This window comes from Podarcis vaucheri (assembly GCF_965113315.1).
Source record: "Podarcis vaucheri genome assembly, chromosome: 4".
NCBI classification, from domain to species: Eukaryota; Metazoa; Chordata; class Lepidosauria; order Squamata; family Lacertidae; genus Podarcis; species Podarcis vaucheri.
Window position 1 is genome coordinate 15738651 of NC_138762.1, and position 23317 is coordinate 15761967.

General features: G+C 43.8%; 1 protein-coding gene across 1 annotated transcript in view; it reads left to right on the forward strand.

The window, feature by feature from the left end:
• TMEM135 (transmembrane protein 135) overlaps positions 1-23317 on the forward strand; it is a 169280-nt gene that overhangs the window by 140904 nt on the left and 5059 nt on the right. The window contains exons 7-14 of the mRNA XM_082219420.1: positions 2287-2328; positions 2961-3107; positions 5061-5130; positions 15311-15478; positions 17391-17454; positions 18166-18242; positions 21026-21124; positions 21642-21709. Coding sequence (XP_082075546.1) covers positions 2287-2328; positions 2961-3107; positions 5061-5130; positions 15311-15478; positions 17391-17454; positions 18166-18242; positions 21026-21124; positions 21642-21709 — 735 coding nt within the window. The remainder of the gene's footprint in view (positions 1-2286; positions 2329-2960; positions 3108-5060; positions 5131-15310; positions 15479-17390; positions 17455-18165; positions 18243-21025; positions 21125-21641; positions 21710-23317) is intronic.

Sequence of the window (23317 nt, forward strand, 5' to 3'; positions counted from 1 at the left end):
TTTTTAATTGGTTTTAAACTGTATTTTATTTGCTTAGAAATACCTTTATGCTAAGATATCAGGATGGGGAACAATAAAACTTCATTTTAAAATACATTCTATGAAAGTTTGTTTTGTTTTTTGCTTTGTGAGCTGAGCTGCCCAGATAACACACATTTTGGGTTAACTATATAAAAGCAGCTGATAAAAATAAACAGATAGGTGTGTGTCTGAAACCAGTTTCATTGTGCATGACCCAGTGCTCAGAAACTTAAAACAGATAATCTGATATGAGTTTTGGAGGCCCTTCCCACAGCTGCATTTGCCACAATAAATGTGCTTGTTCCGTGATTTATTAAAACTAATAATTCTATTGGGTTCCATGGCAAATCGTTCTCCTTAGTAGCATGCTGATTACCTCTGGTAGGCAAATCCTATGAAAGCACCCTTATTACCCTTTTGCAGCAAAAATTTCCCAGATTCAGATCATACTGCCAGTCGTACTACATGGGACAGGCTACAGATAAATGCTTAATGGTGTCAACTGGAATCACAACTGGAGCGTTTTGTGCGCAGAGTTTACTCACTCTGTGTTTACAACCCCCCTTCTTTACTTGTTGACCGTTACTTGTTAGAACACTTGGGAGGTTTATGTCCTGCAAAAGCTTTCTTTAGCTAGGCATTCATAGATCATAGGATTGTAGAGTTGGAAGGGACCCAGAGGATCACCTAGTCCAACCCCCTGCAGTGCAGGAATATGCAGCTGTCCCATATGGGGATCAAACATGCAGCGTTGACATTATCAGCACCACTCTCTAACCAGCTGAGCCATCCAGTGGCATGTACCACATTTTAAAAATACTGTAAATAAAGAATTTTTATTAAAGATTGCATGTACCGCATCTGTGATTTTTTTTGGTATTTTTAATGCTCTTGGTGTTATGAGAATTATAAGGTCTAAGATACAAAAGGTTCATAAATGTACCAGGTAAACACATACATAAATATATAAACCACATGTCTGAAACAGTACAGGAAAAAAGTCCTGAAACCATTTTGACACTCCCAAATTGACCTCAAATGTTTCTCTGCAAGGACAAAGGAAATGGGAAAACCTCCCCATTGTCTCTTTGCTCACAAATCCTGTCTTAAGGACGTATCTGTATGAATAGGGTGAGCCTGTGACCTGGATTCAGGAACTCAGTATTTAGTATCTCAGAAGGAATGGCCAGACTGCCCAAGTAATGCAATCAGTGGGTATCCTGGCAGACAGGTTTTCTGCTGTAGACCACCTCTTCTGTGATGTATGTATGTATGATGTATTGGGTGTGGTCTTGAGGTACAGGGTGGCAACTTCAAAAGTCTATATATGGGCTTGCACACCATTGTTCTGGGTTCCTCCTTCCTCCTTCATGGTGTGTGTGTGTGAGGACCGTGTTGCAACAGTTTAATAAAGATTAGGCTTCCTGGCTGCTTTGCTTCTCAATATTTTCTGATTGGCCTCTGTTATTTTCTCCTACCGATAGAGAACCTACATTAGGACTCTATATGGGCTCTATAAGGGAAAAGGAGCAGTTTTGTTTCTTATAAAAGTCACAGCATTATCTTCTTTTTGAAATATTTATGTGACTAGTCTCCATAGCATTTATTAGGTCCAAATTAATGTATGGCCAGTCCATTTAGAAGGCTGCTGCTTCTGCGTCCTTTAAAGGGGAAAGTTGTGTCGGAAACTTATTTGCAACACTCAGAGGTGACTTGGCTGATGGGATCACTGGTGTCGTGGCCATGTACGCTGCCATCTGCACTTGAGTATGAAATGCATTATGAGAAGCTGCCCTTGGCGCTTGACCGACAGAAAATCTGTCTGCCCCTCTTGCTCCTCCTTTGCCAGCAGCAGATTTACTTGTTTGGTTAACTTCTTGGCATATGCAACAGACTTTTGAATTGCTGCTGATCAGGGACATCTGCTGGCAGAAGGGTAGAACTCCTTGGCAAGTGTCGAAATGGAAACCAAACTGGCTTTTTCCGTTGCTGGGCTTGAGGCATTTCTTTCTTTTGCCAAAGCTTACATAAGCTGCTTTTTGGTCATCTGGAGGGAATTCTGTTTGGTTCAGTTTATGTTGCACACTTTCTCATTAAAAAAATTGCAAAGGCAATAATTACACATCTTAGCTCTGAATTTCTGGCCCTGGATAGAAGAAGGTTTGCAAGACTCTGATGCTTTAAATGATCTCTGCTGTTTGAATGCTCTGTGAATTTGGGAACTATTGAATTAACCACGCCCAAAATTTTTGGTTTATATTTCAGGTGCAAGGATGGCTTGAAAGGATTTACATTCTCAGCACTAAAGTAAGTAAAACAAAGCAAGTGTTTTTCCTTTGTAGCCCAAAGTGATCAGACCAGATTGAGTGAAATACTGTATGTGCAAACATAGATGGAGGAAATTTGACATGCAGGAAACAAAAGCTCTTTGCAAAGCATGATTTCCAGCCTTGTTTCTCATTTTCCTTTTCTCTTTTCTATTTTTTTTTTTTTTGGATGAAAAACATATACTACTTCCATTTATAGTACTTCCATTCTGTGCTCCATAATTCCCCCACGACATCTAGAAGAGAAATACACAAATCAGTTAATTTTATGTTCTGGACAGTGGTATTTTGCCCTTGACTCCTGCATTGCTTAATATAACAGATGCCTCAAGAAGCACCTGCATTTATATATCGTTTCGTTAATAAAATATGTTTACGTGTTTGGCTTGTTTTTACTTTCCGAACACTATTATTTAGTACTATATTCCAATTGAATGTTAAAACCTGCAGTTTGAGACAACATGCCATATTTTAAGGAATTGCATGGCTATAAAAATTGCTCCAGCAGTAGGTTAGCCAGAGGCAACTGCAATCCACTGTTTGAAAATGGCACTGCAAAAATCAGGTAGCTGGTGACTTGTGTGCATCTCTGTTTCTTTTCTTTTCTTCCAGATTCATTGTAGGGAAGGAAGAAATTCCCACACATTCTTTTGCACCGGAAGCAGCCTTTCTAAGGAGAGGGAGAAAAATAAAACACAGCGAAGAAATGACACAGCGAATGAACATAGTGGCGGCAACAAAGAAACTTGTGGACAGAGTGTGAGTGTAGAATTTCATGGATTTGTATTTGCCGTGCCAGCCAGTTTGCCAAGTCACTGACAAATGAGATTTGAGCATTTAAGCTTGACGCTTTGTGTTACCTGTCTTCCACTCAGCTGTTAGCTGTTCTGCGCCATCCACACTAGTGACTCTAAAGTGGAGCAGAAAACTTCCCAACCGCTCCATACCCTTAGTGACACCTGAGTTCTGCTACCAGAAGCCTTGGTTCCAGACACCTGGCACACATTGCTGCCAGTTACCAAGAAGGAGATGAGGGGAGGGGGCAAGACGGCAGGGACCTTGGGAAGGCCATTCTGCTCCCTCGAGCTCCCTGGTAGCTAGATAGATAGCAGTGATTCTCATCTTAGGGAGGCCAGGGGCGCAACGCCAACTATTCTGGTCTGGGTCATTGCCTTTATATATGACCTGTAAGCTATCCCATGATGTTACAAAGAACAGTCCCTCAAGCCTGAAAATTATATTGAATAGGAAAGGCCAAGAGTCCAATTTTCAGGAGACTTGGTTTGGAGAGCTCATTTTGGTGTATCACTGGATTAGTCTAGGTCCGGATAATTCAACTGAGACACATACAAGATATAACGAAAGCTGGCAAGGCAGTCACCCCACGAAACGAAACTGCTCATTCCAGGGGTTCTCAAGAAAAGGCCCGAATGATTAACAATTAAGAAGAATGATCTTGTTTTGGTATTTCTATCGACCCACTTGCATATGACCAAAAAAACCATTGAGTTCTTAATCCTAATCCTCTATCAAGTTTCTCTCCCATATGTTTCCTTTCAGATATAACTAAGTCTGAATGTCTGTAACTTGATCACATCCTCATTACAATTTTTGCTACACAAACTGACCTCATGGGTGATTTATGACTGATACGCTTTTGCAGCGCATAATTCAAAGCTTCCAAAAATATTTGGCACAATCGAAAGATTGAGTAATGTTATTTTGTCCTCAAACCGCAAATACTTGACTACAAGAAAATCTAATTTCTAGAACCAGCATCAAATTGATTTTCTTGTAAGTCAACCTGATATGTCCCAACAACTGGAGAGCCCTCCCCAAAGCATTTATCTTTTTCAAATCCACAACAGTAGAATTTCCACATAGCAGTAATGCTCATGAAAAGTGAAGTCTTGTGAGCTGCAGAGTACAAATTTTCCCCTAAGCCTAGAGAGAGGAATATGCAACCTTCCAATCATCTGTGTGCCCCCTTTCTGTGGCCTTCCAGCCAGCAGCCCACACTGCCCAATTGCCACAATCCTGGTTGCATCATGGAGCACATGGGCAAAGTCGTAAAGATGAACAAGATGTGGGGGCTCACCTCTGACTTTGTTCTGTGCAAAATGCGCATACGTCAGAGATCACAAAATCCTGTTTCTTCTACAAGTTCCAGTTTCAGGCAGCAGCTTCCTTCCAACTTGGGTAGGGGGCTGTTACGTTAAATGGAACTATTGCAATGGGTAAAATGATCAAGCCAGGATCAAATGCCTCTCCACCTGTCCCGTGATCCTGGTCTGGATCAATGTCCTCCATGGCTTTTTATAATAATAATGATTTTTAAAATCCCATGCATGTGAATATTCATTTAATGTAATGTTTAGTGTGGTTCTGAGGCTACCTAGTGAATTAATGGGAAAGGAAAGATTTGCAAAGAGGATTTCCTGGTTCGCAATTCAATCTCTTAGTTGTGTTAGCTCTCCCTAGAACAAAGGTCTTGCCTTTATTTGTACAGGATCTTTAAGAATCTTTATTCTTTTCTGCTTCACACTTATAAGCATTGTAAAGGAATTTATTTTGCACTGCACAAAAGAAGAAGTAGCTATAGAACATTCTGCACATTTGGGTGGAAGTAGATCATTTATGTGTTTGGTATGCAAAAAGCAACTTGGTGGTTAATATTGATGCAGGGCTCCGTTTTTTGTGTTTCTTTTCCAGATGCAAACATGGGCCAAGGCACAGATGCTGTAAGCATTATGAAGATAATTGCATCTCATATTGTGTTAAAGTGAGTCGAAAAAATTAACATAATTCACCGTTAGAAAACTATTTAAAACTATTATTTAGATATAAAAAGTTGATGTAAGTCACAAATATGGATGCAGGAAAGAAAATATTGGTCCACATTTTTAGCAAACTGAGCTAATTTGTACCTCCCAGCTTCATACAGTGGTACCTTGGGTTAAGAACTTAATTCATTCTGGAGGTCTGTTCTTAACCTGAAACTGTTCTTAACCTGAGGTACCACTTTAGCTAAGGGGCCTCGTGCTGCCGCTGCACAATTTCTGTTCTCATCCTGAAGTAAAGTTCTTAACTCAAGGTACTGTTTCTAGGTTAGCGGAGTCTGTAACCTGAAGTGTTTGTAACCTGAAGCGTCTGTAACCCGAGGTACCACTGTATAAGGATTGGAGCACAATTATCCTTCTGATTTTGCACTTCTTCAAATTTTGCAATACAGTTCTTGCCTCAAAAGACATACCAAAATGCCTTATAAAAGTTCATATTTTAGGATAGGATACTTTTATAAGTGCATGCACCGAGATAAAGTAATCAGTACCAAAATGTGTATTTGAATGCATAAATATGTATTTCATCACAAAATACATATTTAGGGACAAAATGCACATGTAATTATATATTTATGCACCTTTGAAAATATGAATTTCATACTTAAAAAAAATCTATCTGCAAATTAATGTGGAGATGGATAGAACAGACTTACAAATAAGCACACACGGTAGAATTGACACAGACCAGAAATAAGAGTGATCCATCTCTAGTCACAAAAAGGTTACGGAGACATTTTCCTGCTCTGGGTCCTGTTTGTGTATGCATGCACACATGTGCCCGGAAAAATGTAGTAGTGGTTTCTGGATTTCTATCAATTGCAGCGTTCAGGGCAGAAGGGAGTTGGGAGAGCACATAGTGTGAAAAGTGTATCTTCTTTGGGTAATGCAGTGTTCCTCTTTGGAGTCTGTGCTGTATTATCTACAAGGAAACATCAAGATTGTGCATTTTATCCTTTCATGGTCTATTCCATTTATGTGAACGACTTGCTTTATTAAAACAATAGTTTTTAATTACTATTATAGTGTGGTTGGAACAGGCACACAAGCTTCATAAATGATAGAGGGTAGATGGTTCGGTGCAGAGTAAGGTGATGATGATGATGATGATGATGATGATGATGATGATGATAATGTTATTTATGCCCTGCCCATCTGACTGGCTTTCTGGACTGCCAGTCTCCCCAGTTCCAGACCCCTGGTGATATTTCACCCCCCTTCCCCCCAAACTTGTTCTAAGAGTTGCTTCACATTGTATCTTCCCAGTTCTTTAGAAATACGCCCCCAGAGAATGGGTCTTTCCATGGCTGCTAGCCACAGTAAACGAATAACATACAGTGGTACCTCAGGTTACATACGCTTCCGTTTACATATGCTTCAGGTTACAGACTCCGCTAACCCAGAAATAGTGCTTCAGGTTAAGAACTTTGCTTCAGGATGAGAACAGAAATCGTGCTCTGGTGGTGCGGCAGCAGCGAGAGGCCCCATTAGCTAAAGTGGTTCCTCCGGTTAAGAACAGTTTCAGGTTAAGAACGGACCTCTGGAACGAATTAAGTACTTAACCCAAGGTACCTCTGTATTTATGTACGGAGGCAGTATAGCACTGAATGCCGGGCGCTGAGGACAAACAACACACTTTCATGCTCTGTTCACAAGTGCTCAGAGTCAGTTGGCTGGCTGCTGTTGCAGACAGAATGCAGGATTTTTCATGTGATTCTGCAGGGCAACCCTTGTGTTCTTTTCGAAAAGCATTTAAAAAAAGAGAGATGCAACGGGCAAAGTGGATCTCAAAGCTCCAATATGTGAAGCCTTCTGCGCTGTCTTTTACATAACCGACTCATTGAAAAGGTTCTTCAGTAGATGCCCGCTTCTCTTTACGCAGTCACCACCGTCGCTGGTGTTCATTTAGTGCCTGCGGTAAGCTGCTAAAGTGAGTGAAAAGCGAGGCTCTGAGAGCCTCGTCCGATTTAATTGCGCGCAGAACCATGTAACAGATCGCACTTGCAGCCGTTCCCTCAACTCAAGTACCAGGAATGTGCTGTTCTCGGCAGAGGCGGCCCTCATACAGCTGTGCCTCCCTGGCACATTGGAGTAGATTTTTTTGGACTCTCCGAGCCTGCGAATGTATTTTAAGGGTAATGGGAGAAAGTTCACAGTTGTTGCACGAAGGAAGGGCGGTCCGTGTCCATTGATATGAACTATCCTCTCCCAGAATACGATCGGTCTGGGTTTTCTTTCCCTTGGAAGAGTGAACTGTGCGGGGAGATTGTTTTGGCTGCAGTTAGACTGGCACAGGTGGGAGCACCTGCTCACATTTCCTTTGGTAGGACTCCAGCGCATTTTGGTTTTGCGTTTGAGAAGCGACGTGTACGGGGCCAAGCAGCTTTTGGGGAACTGTCTGCTGTTTTATAGGCCATGATATTTCTCCCCTTCAGATTTTCGTAGTAAATTGTTATGACTCTCCGGCAACAAGTGTGAAGAACAGCACGTGAAAGAGAAGGTGCAGCTTGACAGTCTGCATATTTTGACTCGGCCTCCTGCATGTACTGGTCTGCTTTCCGCAGCTGCCATTTGTCAGTGTCCTGAAGTGCGTTGCAGCCAGCTGGTTAGCAGCATGACCCAAGCCAGTGACGCTGTTTTAAGCACAGATTTGGGTTGCCACAGAGACATAAGTACAGATTTCAGTTCTGTATCGAACATATAACAAAACTTGCAGGATAACTGGGATAGAAATTGCAAATTTAGTGGACACGTCTTTGGCACGCAGACAGAATGAAACTTCATTCTGTGTGTTTGGTTACCACACTAAGAATTGAGACATAAGCAGGCACACAGCTACAGTGGAGAATATGGGCTGGTAAAAGGTAAAGGACCTCTGAACGGTTACACCCAGTCAAAGGCAACTATGGGGTTGAGGCGCTCATCTCGCTTTCAGGTCGAGAAAGCCAGCGTTTGTTCACAGACAGCTTTCTGATGTCATGTGGCCAGCATGACTAAACCGCTTCTGGTGCAACGGGACACCATGATGGAAACCAGAGCACACAGAAACACCATTTACCTTCCCGCCGCAGCGGTACTTATTTATCTTTCACTGGCGTGCTTTCGAACTGCTAGGTTGGCAGGAGCTGGGACAGAACAACGGGAGCTCACCCCCTCGCAGGGATTTGAACTGCTGACCTTCTGATTAGCAAGCCCAAGAGGCTCAGTGGTTTAGACCACAGTGCCACCCACGTCCCTTATGGGCTGGTTAGTCAGCTCAGCACTAAAGACCTCAGTTTTACACCATGTTTTAGACCAGGCCTACCCATTCTATTGCCCCTCAGATGTGTTAGTATAAAATCCCAATCAACTCCGGCCAGCATGGGCAAACATATTTTAAATAAATTTTAAAAGTGTAATTTCTGCTTTCTAAAGTTTTCCCTGGGTGGCGGTGATTTAAACTTAATTCTGTTGTTCCCAGTTATATAGGGAAAAGCCGATTACCTTCAGATTTTTATTTCTAATTATTTAACCATCTGCATACTACTTGATCATAAAAACCTGTAAGCGGTTGATCTCTTTTTTAAATTATTCATTAAACATTCTTGGTTGTCAGGGGAGACAATCAATAAGAGAGGCTGTTGATGGTTTGAGTTACTTATAAATCTGTGCATTGACTCAAGTCCTGCACAAGACATAAAGTCTTCCACTTGAAGAGTCTTAGCTGGTTTCAATTTCACTGTACATGCATATTTCAAGTAATGACCGCCGTCATAGCTATCAATGCTCACTGACCCATTTAATCGCACCCAAAATTCTTATACACTGAGCCAGTAAAATGATATTCACACAGCAATCAGCACTATAAATATATCAACGAGATTTTTTCTTAAATGATATATTTAAAATAGAAAGGAGCCTCCCTCGCTAGTAGTAACAGAAGTAGTAGACATCGGTTTCCTAAGAAGTCAGTGCCAAATGTTCAGCAAGCAAGTTGAGCAGACATTCATCTGTTTAGGTGAACTATCTATTAACTTGAATGGTAGTTTGCTGGTGCAGGATTCAAATTTCCAGGTAAAGTGGAAACTGAATAGCCTTTCTTTTCCATGTGATACAGCAAACTGCATCTGATTTCTCTCGAGTTTCTCATCCCTTTTGGTAGCTGGTAAAGTCATTATCCTGTCAATTGTTTGATCTTGGTTAAGGAATATAGAGCAACCGGCCTAAAGACAACTTGTGCCTCCTTTCTTTTAGAAAACAAATACCCCTTTCCTCCTAGCCAGGTTTCTTTTAATTGTTATACCAGCATTGATGTTGTCCATGCCTGATGTTGTCTATACTTAGGTTCCTGCTTAGCCTATGATTTGCAGCTGGGACTGTAGAAGAGAAACCTCTGTAATCTGCTCCGTAGGCTTGTCCAGCTCGATTTCGAAGTTGTAGAAGTTCCTTGGTATTACATTACAGAAGCCGGGCCAGACTAAAGTGGAACAAACACTTTTGAACATTGTTGCCGGGCCTCGGTTTCATGTGATCATGTTTTATATCACTTAAACAGAAGCAAAATCCTGCTATTTTGATAATTTATTCTGTGCTCGGTACATGTGCTTTGAGGTTTTTGAGAGAGCCATCAGTATTGTCGAGCTTTTCCTAAGGATGTCTCTGGACAAAATCAGCAGGAGCTATCTTCTAAGAAAGAACATACGTGGCTTTGTAATTTTCATTATGAAAGAGTTGTGTCTCCCCCCCCCCTCCTCCCAAAGTCTGGGAAGGATGGCTGCCAATGGCTTGACCTATTTGTTAGATGTTCCTTTCCTGCCAAACAGCTTGTCTTCCTATCGTCATACCTGCTTGTGTATTGGTTTTGTCTGGTTTTTTCACAAAGTGGGCACAATTGGCCACAGGAAAAATGGAGATAGTGCTGTTGTGGTTAATTCCAGCTTGAGAGCTCTCCATAGGCCTCTGGTTGGTCACTGTTAATGAACTAGATGGATCTTTGCTCTGCTCTTTCAGGGCTCTTCCTATGTCCATATGTCTTCCCTGGACAAAATGCACTTAACAAATAAATTTTCCCAATTCAAAAAGTGGCCAGTACTTAAAATTAATCAGTCTTGGAACAACAGACGACACAGCCAGTTATTGCACATTAGACATTTCAAGAGCCTAGTCTAGAGAAGTGGGATGTTCACTCAGGGAATAAAAAAAATATATGAATATATAGCAGGGGTATTCATTGTGGTGCCTTCCAGCCCAAGCTAGCATGGCCAGTGGTCAAGTGTGATGGCAGCTGTAACCCAAAACCCCTGGAGGGCTACCTGTGATACAGAGGTTTATCTTTGCTTCCCTCTTGACATTTTACGGGTGTGCAAGTAACTTTGAATGTTTATAAAGAGCCTCAAAGAAGATGGAGGGCTGGTCTGTGTGTTCCTTTTGTGATAGGAAACAGAAGTTCCATCACAAGTTTCCCACTGACCCATCTCTGTTTACGCTGAATTTGCCGCGTGAACAAGGGCAAAGATGTAGCAAATTTCCTTCCCCCTCCAGTAAAATAACAATAACAATGATAATAATGGCAAACAATGGTTGGAGGCAAGGGCGCTTTTACGTAATGGCTCCAACGCACAAAGTCAGTTTTGCAGGAAGAGGTGGGTGGGAATTGTACTAAGGGGATGTTGATCTCCGTGGTGAGAATAATTCGCGGGACAAGCTGTGAGCATTCTCAGACTGGTTTAGTAACCACTGTGGCACTTAGAGGTAACCTTATCCCTGTACCAAACCGCTGGTAAGGTGACATACAATTAATCTGTATGGAAGCTTAACTTGTGGAACAAATGGAGTATTGCAAGAGCCTGTTTTGTAAAGGTTAAGAAAGGGAACAAGGAATAAACCTTGGAAGAAAGAGAAAAAGAGCAACCATACATGTAGAAAAGTTGGTGCCGAATAAGAAACAGGCAATGTTTAGATCTCATGACCCATGCTGATATCATCATGGTTATGACTACAACCTGTACTGAAAGTGCCATGAGTTTATAGGTTGGCTAGGGGAGTAAGATACATAGGAGAAAATTAGCCAATAAAACGAGTAAGCAGTAAGTCACCCCATCCTCATTTATGAATGTGTTGCACCTGCAGCAATCTGATTTGTTATTCTCTGTTTTGAATATTTACCTAGTACTGAGGTTTCAGTGTGAGAAATGGAGTCAGGTTTTTTAAAATATGTCTGTTGAACAGGATTCATCTGCGTGGTGATATTTGCAAGAGTATACATGGAAGAGGTGTTTGAAGCATTTAATCATTTTTCGAAAACCTGTTTCACAGAGTAAGCCTTAGCCAAGAGGGCATATCGGGCCATAAAAGTTGGTTAAAATTATTCTTCTCTTTTATCTCACGGTAGACTTTCTGCACCTGTGAAATCTTTCATTTGATGCATGAATTAGAACTATAGCTATTGGCACAATATCAAACACAATAAAATTGAATTTGTTGTATTTGAGCCCCCATTCACAAGCTCTCAACCTGGATGGCTGCAGTTTATTGCGAAACAGAGTTGTCCCAACTAAAATTGTGCTCAGAAGGTGGTGTGCCTGCCAGCACTAAGTTCAAATTTCTTTGGGAGGAGGGTGAGCTATGATGCAGCCCTTGTCTCAGTTGTATCAGTGTGGGTTAGCCTGCTCCCCGGTGTGTCAGCTGGAAGACTTTCCTGTGGGAATGCTTTCAAATAAGTATGCCTCCAGTGATGGAGCTGGTTCCCAGAGCACACCCAGAATATACACCTGCTCCTTCTGGGAGAGTGCAGCCCCATCCAGGGCAGGCAACTGACTTGCTTTCTGGATCCAAGAACCATTCACCCACATAGCTTCTATCTTGCCAGGATTCAGACTCATTTATTAGCCCTCGTCCTGCCTTCCCACTGCACCCAGAGGCTGGTCTAAAATTAACTGGCAGTACATTTAGGAGAGATTACTCAATATGTAATTAACGCAGGGAATCCACTCCTAATACGTGGTGGTGCCTTGCAAGGGAGGATAGACAAATCCATGGAGGGTGTGACTCTCAGTTGCTATTTGCCATGATGGTTGGCATTTGAGTGTTCTTAATTCTGGATGCTGAGGACAAGCAACCTTCCCGCTCTTGCCTGTGGGCTTTCTGGCAGGCCGCTGTTGAGAAGCCGGACTAGATGAGGCCTTGGTCTGATTCAGCAGGATTTCCCCCCCATGTTCTTAGCTTCTATACTAATACACCCTGAAGGTCGACTGCACATGGAAACAAACCACATATTGTTAACATTGGCTGAGCAGCTTTAACGGTTCAGTACATGGATTTCCTTTTGCTTTAGCGCATGCTTCGCAAGACACCTTGCAGAGTGGTTGTTGAAAGAACCCAGGAATTGAATACGCTGGAGATTGAATATAGCTGTCCAGTGCTTGTGTTTTCAGGAAGATCTTTGTTTTCAGAGTTCCCACAGTCTTCCAGATGTTTGAGCGCAAGGCATAAGGCTTTCCCCATCTCATTGTTTCCTTTTCTGTACCATTGGCATGAATTTAAGGAGAAAAATAAATATATTGCACATCTGAATGTTTCTTTTCTCCATTAAGTTAACATTCCTGAACTTTTTGTGGGGAGCCTGCCTTCAAATTAAGTGAAGAAAGAAGGGAGGGAGACATGTGTGCTTATTCATTTGCAGTTTTCAGACTCAAGCTACTAACTGAAGTTTTTGTTGTGGCATAGAATATATTCCAAAAATAATGAAACAAAGAAGAGTTAACCAGGGCAGGGCAAAGGTGTATATGGGTGAGATTCTGGATTTACTTATAATCTAAACAAGCTATAGCTTAGGGCTCCACTCTCTTGCCCCCCCCCAAAAAAAAAACTAAAGGAAAAAACCTGGATGTACATTTCCAAAATATAAGATAAGTTCAACAATTACTTTGATAAAATACATGTTTTGTTATGTGCAAATGGCTTTAGATACCTATTAGGTCCATAAAGTACCATATAGCATATATTCAACACAAAAAACAGCAACAATTTGTTGTTGACAAAGGACAGCTGGACATATAAAGGGCCCCATTACCTTCAGTAGCTTAGGGCCTCATCAAATCTAAATCTGGCCCTGCTGGCACCACAACAGTATGTCTGTTTGCCAGGGGGTTGGACTAGATGACCCCCTTCCAATGATGAAATTTTATGATTCTATTATCTCAGCTACATTGCTTGACTGTAGCCTGCTCTTACAACAGTTCACTTGCCCCAGTATGCAAGGAGGAGAAACACACACACAGTGGAAATGGTATTAACTGGAAATCTTTAAACTGTGGCCTGCGAGTTCCATTAGGGTGACCTATGGAAAGGCTGCAGCGCAATAGATCTGTACTCAGCCCTACACTTACTTTGCTTGATGTGATGATGGAGGACTAAGATGCCCAGCAAGGGGTCCATGAGTCACACGGCAGCCCAGAAGCACAAGACGCTCGTCTTTGGCTCTGCACGAGTCAGCTGACTCAAAGGAGGTGTCAGCTGCCAACCTGGCGCTCGGAAATCTCCACATAGTTGCAATTGGATCTGCACCAGTGGCAGGATACGCCTGGCACCCAGGGAATTTTGAACACTGCCCCTCACCAGCCCTAGTTCCCTCTCTCCTTGAGTATTTTTGCATGGCTGGGATGTGTTTTTGAACTCTGATAATGCCTCTTGCTTGCCTGGTTTGAGGATAGAGAAGGGGTGTGGGTAAATAAAACTATTCTACTGCACAAAGCTGGGGGGGAATACATTCATTGCTCCGCCTGCTTTTACCTCTGCCCCCCACTAGAGACATGTGCCCCTCCCCACAAAGGTTGCCGAGATGAGCATGCGGCCCTCATTCTGAAAAAGGTTCCTGCCCCTGCCTTTCCCATAGATCTCTGGCACAGTGTTGTTTTTTCCCAAGGAGTGCTCAAAGGTACGCAGCACCAGCACTTCTTCTTTGTTGTTAAAAAGTGTGGCACTTATTGTAACTTCACGACGAGCACCTATTTTTCTAGGGAAAAAAAGCTACGATGTCCTGACTCCCATTCTGCAGCTGAATCTCCTAGCCTGGAAATAGCTGTTGGAACAAGCAAGTGTTATGCCCTTCACCTACCTTCTTCACTGAACTGTTGCTCATGTTTATTGCAGATGCAGGTAGCACTGGAAAATCAGAAGTGTCAATAAGTCCCCACCCCCCTCCCCAGCAAGCTTCCAAGCCTCAGATACTCCTACTGTCGCTACGACGTTGGAGGAGACTGTAGTGGAGTAATTCTCTGTTTCTTGCCCTGCGTTGTTCTGGTTGTTGTCAGTCTTTCAAGGGCCATCGGCCGACACAAGACGCGAACAGCTGCCATGTTACACCAAAGGGAATGCACAAAGGAGTGGGTGGTCTACCCTTGGTCTAAGGGCCCACTTGACACAGAGAATTTTGGGTTGGGCAGAGAATCAGGCTCAGTCCTCCTGGAGCAGGTGGTTGAATGTCTACAGAGAGCCAGTGGGGCATAATGATTGATTTGTTGGTCTGGCACAGGGTAGATGCAGCCACAGAGGTCACTGGGTGCCCTTCAGATACGGAATCATTGAATTGTAGAGTTGGAAGGGGCCGTGAGGGTCATCTAGTCCAACCCCCAGTGGGGCAGGAATATTCAGGTGGCCCTGATTGGAGGTTGAACCCGTGACTTTCGCCGTTTACCATCCCTCAGCCTAGCCTTCCCTACAGGGTTTATATGAAAATGAAGGTGACCCCCAAGCTCCTTGGATGAAGGGTTGGGTAAAAATGTAATAAGCTATGGTTGGTATTCAGTTAAATTTCACTCAGAGTAGACCCACTGAAATTGATGAACATGGCCATGTTGGGTTCCTTACTTCTAATGGGTCTACTCTGAGCACAACTTTGAATACTACCCATAGGGAGAAATTTTACACTCTGAAACCCTTGGGAATGGAAAAAAGGAAGAAACTAGATGGACCTTTTGATTGTAAGTTCCAAGGTTATGTTTCTGTGAGTGTTTGCACAGCATACCTTCCCAAGGTTTTGTTTTATAAGTGAGATTTATCTGTGAAGTTCCTGACACGGCTGTTTTTCTTTCATTTGCTCTGCCTCCCTCTCTCTAAATGTCACGTTCTTAATATCTTCTCTAGGGCTTCATTCGGATGTTTAGCGTTGGTTACTTGATCCAGTGTTGCCTTCGGATCCCGTCAGCATTCCGGCATCTGTTTACAAAACCTTCCCGGCTGCTCTCGCTCCTCTACAACAAAGAAAATTTCCAGCTTGGGGCTTTTCTGGGGTCATTTGTCAGTATATACAAAGTAAGTTTCTAAAGTGCTGAAAAGTTAAAAAGTTGGAATTTAATTATCCTAAAGTTGCTCTTTTGCAACAGCAGAAATATTTAATGAGCATCTGTATCATTCTAGGGACTGAGCCACATAACCTACCACATACGCATGTGGACCATCTTTTTTCTTTAAAAAATAAATTGCATTGAGGGCACTAATCAGCAAGTTGAATTGTGGGGTGTGTGTGTGTGTGTTTTACTAAATGGGGAGCATTTCTATTGAGCGTTAGTAGAATATTGGCTCGTTTGGTCGCAAGTGGGGAGAATCCCCTTGATTTCTGTTTTCTTGACCATGGAGGAATTTTGTAACCACTGCATGCCGACATTGTTTTGTAACTTAAAAGGGAAAAACAAACAAAAAGGAAGCAAGCTTAGCTTGAAAAGAGGTGAGGGAGTCAATGTGATGAGCAGTTTTAGAATGCGTCAATGAACTGGGAGTCTGAAAGGCGTGACACATATCTTGTTTGCAAGACAGAAGTCTTCATTTATTAGTGCAACATTCACCTACTGCTTGGAGAGGTGTGGTTTCTGCCTTCATGATTTCTCCTACACTGCTCCAGGTTCTATACTGATATTCTACTCATTTGATTATGGCAGATCGCATCGTTCTACTCTTGAGCAACCCACTTGACTCCCTGAGAGCAACCACACCACTCGAGGCTATATATAAATGACGCTATAGCCAAGCAAACTTTCAGGTTTACCTGTATGCTCACTCTTTTTAAAGCCAATGTGTTGGGAAACTGTGTACGTGCAGTACACAGAGTCACTTAAGGTTTGGCAGACAGCCAGAAGGCAATCTGAAGGAGTAAGTCTGCCTGGTGATAACAGAGACATGGAGACCGCTCCCTGATAGGTCAAGCTCTCTCAAGGGAGTGATAATTAATGGCCTACCAACTGTGAGTTCGTGAGTTCAGTGGTTCAGTGTGTCAGTGAGTGTAGGAGTTGTGAGTCGTGTCAGAGAGAGCTAGCATAAGATCCATTTTCTGTTCCTGTAAATAGTCCACTGTGTATAATAAACACCTAACTACAAGTTCCTGGTTCCTGCTTCGTCTATCCTGTCTGCAGCCAAGTTGCCAATCACTTCTGTGGATTCTGCGTGTACTCTGCTAGGTCTGGCTAAGGTCCTGCAACTAGTCAGATAGTTGCGAAACACCAAATAGGTTTTGCCAATACAATGCACTTTGGAACTTTTCCTCTAGAAAGCCTTTTGCTCTCTTGTATACCTTCTAGGACTTTAAAGGGCTGGTGGCAGAATTCTGAATTGTACTCTTCAAGACTGTAGATTGCAAGGCAGGGGATTTCTTACTTTTTAATGCTCTCCCATATAAATAGCTCCCTGCGTATATGAAGCTAGCACATCAGAGAGAGGAGTCTCTTTCCTTGAAGCACCAGTTTACTACATGCAGAGAGCTTTTTCCACTAGCATTAATATGACCCCCCCCCCTCGAAGCAGTACACTCCAGAATTCTTACCACCCCATTCCAAATAATGTGCCGAATGTCTGGAAGCAATTCCTTCATATTGGCAGTTTTCAAGCAGCCAAGTAGTATATTGACTCAGGTGAGGAGCAGTTTGGGTGAAATGTATAGAAAGGAAGGAAATGATATTTTGAAAAACAAAGAGGCTGTGTATATATATGAACAATTTCAGATTCGGCTGAGGCTTTGTCCTTGTTTCTGACTGACCTTCTAGTCTATCTCCAAATACCATGTTGAGATTACTTTATAAATCATCATGCTGAGCAGCTACTAAGTCTTCATCAAGAGCCAGAGCTGTAATCAGAGGGTTTAAGTTGACTTGATTAAATTTTTAAGATATAATTGAGTGCTTTGTTACTAGATTATAGCTCTAACAAGGTTGATGTGATTATCCTCAAAACACAGGGTACAAGCTGCTTCCTGCGCTGGGTTCGGAACCTGGACGATGAACTGCATGCACTTATTGCAGGTATGCCTCCATGTTTCTCCATGGCAGTGGCCCTCTTGCCCAGGGCTAGAACTTGCCATGTATTTGCCTACCCGCTAGAGAGTTGCTGGTTTGCATCCTGAGCCCTCTGCTTCCTTGTTTCATACGGTTTTGTCGATTTTGGGATGGGAGCAGTGAGGAAGCCTCCCTTGGAGATCAGCTCAGTTCCCGAGATGTTGTAAGAACTGGCCATGAACAGTGTCAGCGACAGAATGTTTGCAATACGCCCAGCTTCTGTCAGCAAAGAAAAAAACCCTTAGCCCTGCCTTTGGGCATCCAAAGTCATCTTCTTGGCCACGGTGTGAATTTTGATTTTGGATTGTGTTGGTCTCTGGTCTGATCTTGCTGGACTCCTAAGCTCTGTTATCCCTTACAGTGGTACCTCGGGTTAAGTACTTAATTCGTTCCGGAGGTCCGTACTTAACCTGACACTGTTCTTAACCTGAAGCACCACTTTAGCTAATGGGGCCTCCCGCTGCTGCCGCGCCGCCGGAGCACAATTTCTGTTCTCATCCTGAAGCAAAGTTCTTAACCTGAAGCACTATTTCTGGCTTAGCAGAGTCTGTAACCTGAGGCGTATGTAACCTGAAGCGTATGGAACCCGAGGTACCACTGGATTTGGATCATTGTTGCTACAGAATGTCATGTAGTACATGGTAAAAAATGTGACCAATTTGTTTCTTGTTCATCCAGGATCCTTGGCAGGAATGTCAATGATGTTCTACAAAAGTACTACTATCTCTATGTACCTGGCTTCCAAGCTGGTAGAGGTAAGCGTATTGTGGCTTTGTGTGTGTAAAACAACCGGAAGGAAGAAAATTCTGAGCACATCTACTCCTTCGTAGTGGTTTGGAGTCAGTGGGTCTGTTACACCCACATCTGACCTGCATATTTTCGTTTTAGGAAGGCGGAGCTCTGTGTGGTTGGGCAACAGAACAAGGATATCCCACATAGAATAATAATAATAATAATAATAATAATAATAATAATAATAATAATGGAAAAGGCACAGACCAGCAGGTGCAGGATGCGTCTTTGAGAACAGCAACCTGAGTGCAATGATGTTTGTATGCTTGCTGTGTTGCTGAGCTGGTATATCTTGTATGGAAAGCTAAAAGGTTGCTTCCACATGTTAATTTTTCCCTTGAGGAAAAGCAGCTCTGATCGAAATAACACCAGGAATCAGCTTGGAAGGATAGCATTTCATGCATCTGTTGGGCTTTTCCCTTTTGTATCTTTTCACTTCACTAAATGATGAGGTCTACTGGTTCCAGACTTGCTGTGTAATATTGCACCACACGGCGGCTGCTTATTCTCTCCGGAGTTTACCCCAGGGCACTAGGACGCTGGTGAAAGCAGAATCTCTGCATGAATTGCCATGTCATGGCGGCCAAAAACTAGCCGACCTAAGAGGGACGTGTTGCTTAGGAGGAGAAATGGTGTGGATAAAAATAAGCTTCCATTGTTTTCTTTAAAATCAAAATCAAAAATGCTTTGAAAGAGCATGCCATTTCAAGTAGCTTTTAGAGGGCTGATTACCGTATTTTTCGCACCATAGGACGCACTTTTTCCCTCCTAAAAAGCAAGGGAAAATGTGTGTGCGTCCTATGGAGCGAATGCAGGGGGGGACGCAGACGGGAAAAGCCCCCAAGAGCCGCACACAAGCTCCGTGCGCTCTTGCGGGCTTTTCCACAGGAGGGAGAAGGGACTGACTGGCCGCATCAGTCCCTTCTCCCCCCTCCCAGGAAAGCCAGGAGAAGCCGTGCAGCCCTTTTAAAGTGCGCGCGGCTTCTGCCGGTTTTGCGGGAGGTGGGGGAATTCCCCCACCTCCCAGAAAAGCCAGGAAAGCCCTGCGCAGCGTCTCCCGGCAAGGAGACGCTGCGCGGGGCTAAAGGGGAAGGCAAAACAGCCAGCGGGATCCATCCCGCTCGCTGCCTTGCCTTCTACCATAGCTGCGCGCAGCCCCTCCGCAAGGAGACGCTGCGCGGGGCTAAAGGGGAAGGCAAAACAGCGAGCAGGATCCATCCCGCTCGCTGCCTTGCCTTCTCCCATAGCTGCGCGCAGCCCCTCCGCAAGGAGACGCTGCGCGGGGCTAAAGGGGAAGGCAAAACAGCGAGCGGGATCCATCCCGCTCGCTGCCTTGCCTTCTCCCATAGCCCCGTGCAGCCTCTCCTTGCGGAGATGCTGCGCGGGGCTAAAGGGGAAGGCAGAACAGCGAGCGGGATCCATCCCGCTGGCTGCCTTGCCTTCTCCCATAGCCCCGTGCAGCCTCTCCTTGCGGAGACGCTGCGCGGGGCTAAAGGGGAAGGCAAAACAGCGAGCGGGATCCATCCCGCTCACTGCCTTGCCTTCTCCCATAGCTGCGCGAAACACCTCCTTGCGGAGACGCTGCGCGGGGCTAAAGGGGAAGGCAAAACAGCGAGCGGGATCCATCCCGCTCGCTGCCTTGCCTTCTTCCATAGCTGCGCGCAGCCCCTCCGCAAGGAGAGGCTGCACGGGGCTATGGCTTCTTTAGCCCTGCGCAGCGTCTCCCGGCAAGGAGAGGCTGCATGGGGCTAAAGGGGAAGCCAAAACTTGGCTTGCTCCATAGCTGCGCGCAACCCCTCCGGCAGGGAGAGGTTGTGCGCACCCTGTACGCTGCTCTTTGGGGCTGGGGGGGAAAAGATTTTTTTCTGGATTCCCCCCCCCTAAAAACTGGGTGCGCCCTATGGTCCGGTGCGCCCTATGGTGCGAAAAATACGGTAGTTACTGCTCTAAGGAAGGAAGGAAGGAAGGAAAGAAAGAAAGAGAAAGAAAGAATAGGAGGGAGTTATATTGCTTGGACCTAAAATATCCTCTAATGCAATATGATGTTAGGCAGCTGTTTACACTAGAAATACCCATATTTTTCCGTCTATAAGACACCCCATGCATAAGACGACCCCTATTTTTTGAGCCCCAAATTAAGAAATAAATATTTTAAACATTCCGTTTAGAAGACGACCCCCGATTTTAAACTTAAAAAAATTGGGGGGAAACATAGTCTTATACACGGAAAAATACGGTAAGTAGCAAAACTGCAAACATGTAAGTACTGCCCCATATCATTCCTAGAATTTATTCCGACTCCTGCAACTGATTGTGTCGTCTTAGTACTCTTCCTCACTCAGTTCCATGCTAGAAAGAGATGCATTGTAAGCTATGCAAAATCATTTAGGTACCTGTTTCCTTGTCCCAGAATTTGAACATTTCCCCCAGCATTCTGGAGACTCTGTAAAACCTTAGGCCAGATTGGGATTTAGGTTTGGCGCCATCTGGCGGACAATAGGCAACATTGCAAGTTTGCAAAAAAATGAAATGAAGAATTCAAACCGGAAGCTACTCTCTTAGCTCCTCCCTTCTCCTTCCTTCTTCGCTTTCCCACTTTGCCTCACAGAAATTGGTCGTTTCTTCCTTCGACACCTGGCATTCTTAGAGCAGGAAGGCATAAAGTGGAAGCACTGGCCACTCTCGGCCCCAGTGCATCTCTTGCCTTTATAAGAATACTTTGCTCTGTGTTTCTTTCATTTAACAGGCCATGTATTTCAAAGGCATTGAAGCCGGAAAGGTCCCTTATTTTCCCCATGCCGACAGTATCATCTACGCTGTGTCCACAGCCATCTGCTTCCAGGCAGTAAGTGTTCAACCTTTAGTTGGAAGCTGCTTGATGTGTGTCTAAATCAATGAATCACAGTTGAGTAAAAATATTTAGAAGCAAGGAGACACTTTGACCCCGTGTACAAAGGTCGGTAGCCTCCTTCCTGTGTTTCCCAATAGCAAGATTGCCAGAGCTTTTTTTATGCTGTTAGACAAGAAGACTTGCTGAGGCTTTCAGGGGAAGAGTGTGTGTTCCTGGAACATCAAGCCGCAGCTGTCTGCTGACTTGAGCAGCCATTAGACTTAAACCCATCCCTTCCTTTGTGTGACATTAAAGTTGTGGTTGGTGGGAATGTTTTTATGATTATTTTATTATTACGCTGTCTGTTGTTATGTTTTTTATTATGTCTTTATTACGTTTTTTTTATTATGGAGGTTCCGTAAAATGTGTTCTTAGTGTTGTACACTACCCTGGGATCTTTTGATAAAGGGCGGTATATAAATTGAAATAAGAATAATAAGAACATGGTTAAATTCAGATTTTTTTGTTGTAGGCCGTGATGGAAGTTCAAAACTTGAGACCTTCCTATTGGAAATTTCTATTACGGCTAACAAGGGGAAGGTAAGTAACCAGCAGTGATTTTAATAGAGCAGTTGCAGATTGCAGTTTTGTGAGAAGTTTGGTACTCTTTCTTGGGAGAAAGACCGATAGTCTGCTAAGTGAGGCCATCAGAAAGAACAACCACCCCAAAGTATCTCACTGGCTGTATATTAAAAATATAGGATGGTTGCGGTCAGGAAAGCACCATTCCCTTTGAATTTCCCTGGTTTCTGCTTGTATCGCAAGGTTTCATTTCCATGTCTATTACCAACAATGTTTCTTAATTCAGGTTTAAGAATGGATATTTGCATTTGCACACCATCACAGATCCTGTGATATGTGGAGTGTAATAATGCATACATGTCTGTGGTTGTGTGTTTATTCTAACTTAAAAGGGCCATCTGCATTGGCGCTTCTGGAAGATAATTTCCATTCTGACTTCTTTTTAAAAAAACAGTCAATTGCTTACACAAATACACCATAACACTAAAGCAACCAATTGAAAATCATGTCATATCTGACAAGCTTCGCTCTTTGATTTGCAGTGATCAGGGTAGAATGCAGTTTGCGTGCAATGCCCCAAGTTTTAAATTAAAAGGAAGGGACAGGGTGGGTAGCTTATCTGAACACAGACATAAGTTAAAAATGGAGATAAATAAAATGAGCAGAAGGCAAACAGGGAAGGAGATATCTCAAGCTACCCAGGAACACTGTAATTGTTAATGCATTGGACTTAACACTTGCTAAGGTATCACATTGCCACACTTCCTTTAGCTAGAAGGAGGAGCTTCAGATTGGAGAAGAGGAGAAAGAAAGGGATTCGTTTGACACAGGACACATTAGTGTGCACCACATTGCACGCTATAACTGACAGAGTAGTGAGCCACATAAAAAGGGGTTGTTCTGAATATATTCTCAGTCTCAAAAAAATTTGCTACGTTAGTCCTCAGAAGAGACAATATCCAAAATTTCTCTGGCCACCAGAGATTAGTCCATTAATCCAGTGTTTTCCAACCTTTTTTGGGCAAAGGCACACCGCGCTCTCAAGGCCCCGGGAGGAGGAAGGCGTGAAGGGAATCCCGAAGGTGCGAAAACCTCGCGCATGCACAGGCCTTCCGCCTGGGACAGCCCAGTAGGTCGGCCGAAGCAAGCGGCGATGGGATGTGGGAGAGAGCTCGCTCGCCGCCCCACATGTGCCTATGTGGGGCACGTTACAGCCCCGTGACGTCAGCGCCACGCAGGCAGCCAGGCAGGCAGACGGCGAGAGCCCCGCGCTGGGTGGCCTCTCCTCGCCGCCGCCGCCCCGCCTCTCGCCGCCCGACTCGCCCGCCTCCCTCCCACGGCACACCAGGCAACGTCTCGCGGCACACTAGTGTGCCGCGGAACACCGGTTGGGAAACACTGCATTAATCCATCATTTGAACCATTAGTCCATAATTTGAACCATTTAAGACATTGGAGTTCTTGTAAACACTCAAAAGCTTTTATAAAGCAAATAAAAGTTGCTTTTTGGCCCGTGTATCTAGTATGGGGGAGTTTTTACTTTGGCCTATCAGATAGATAAGGGACGCGGGTGGCACTGTGGGTTAAACCACAGAGCCTAGGACTTGCTGATCAGAAGGTTGGCGG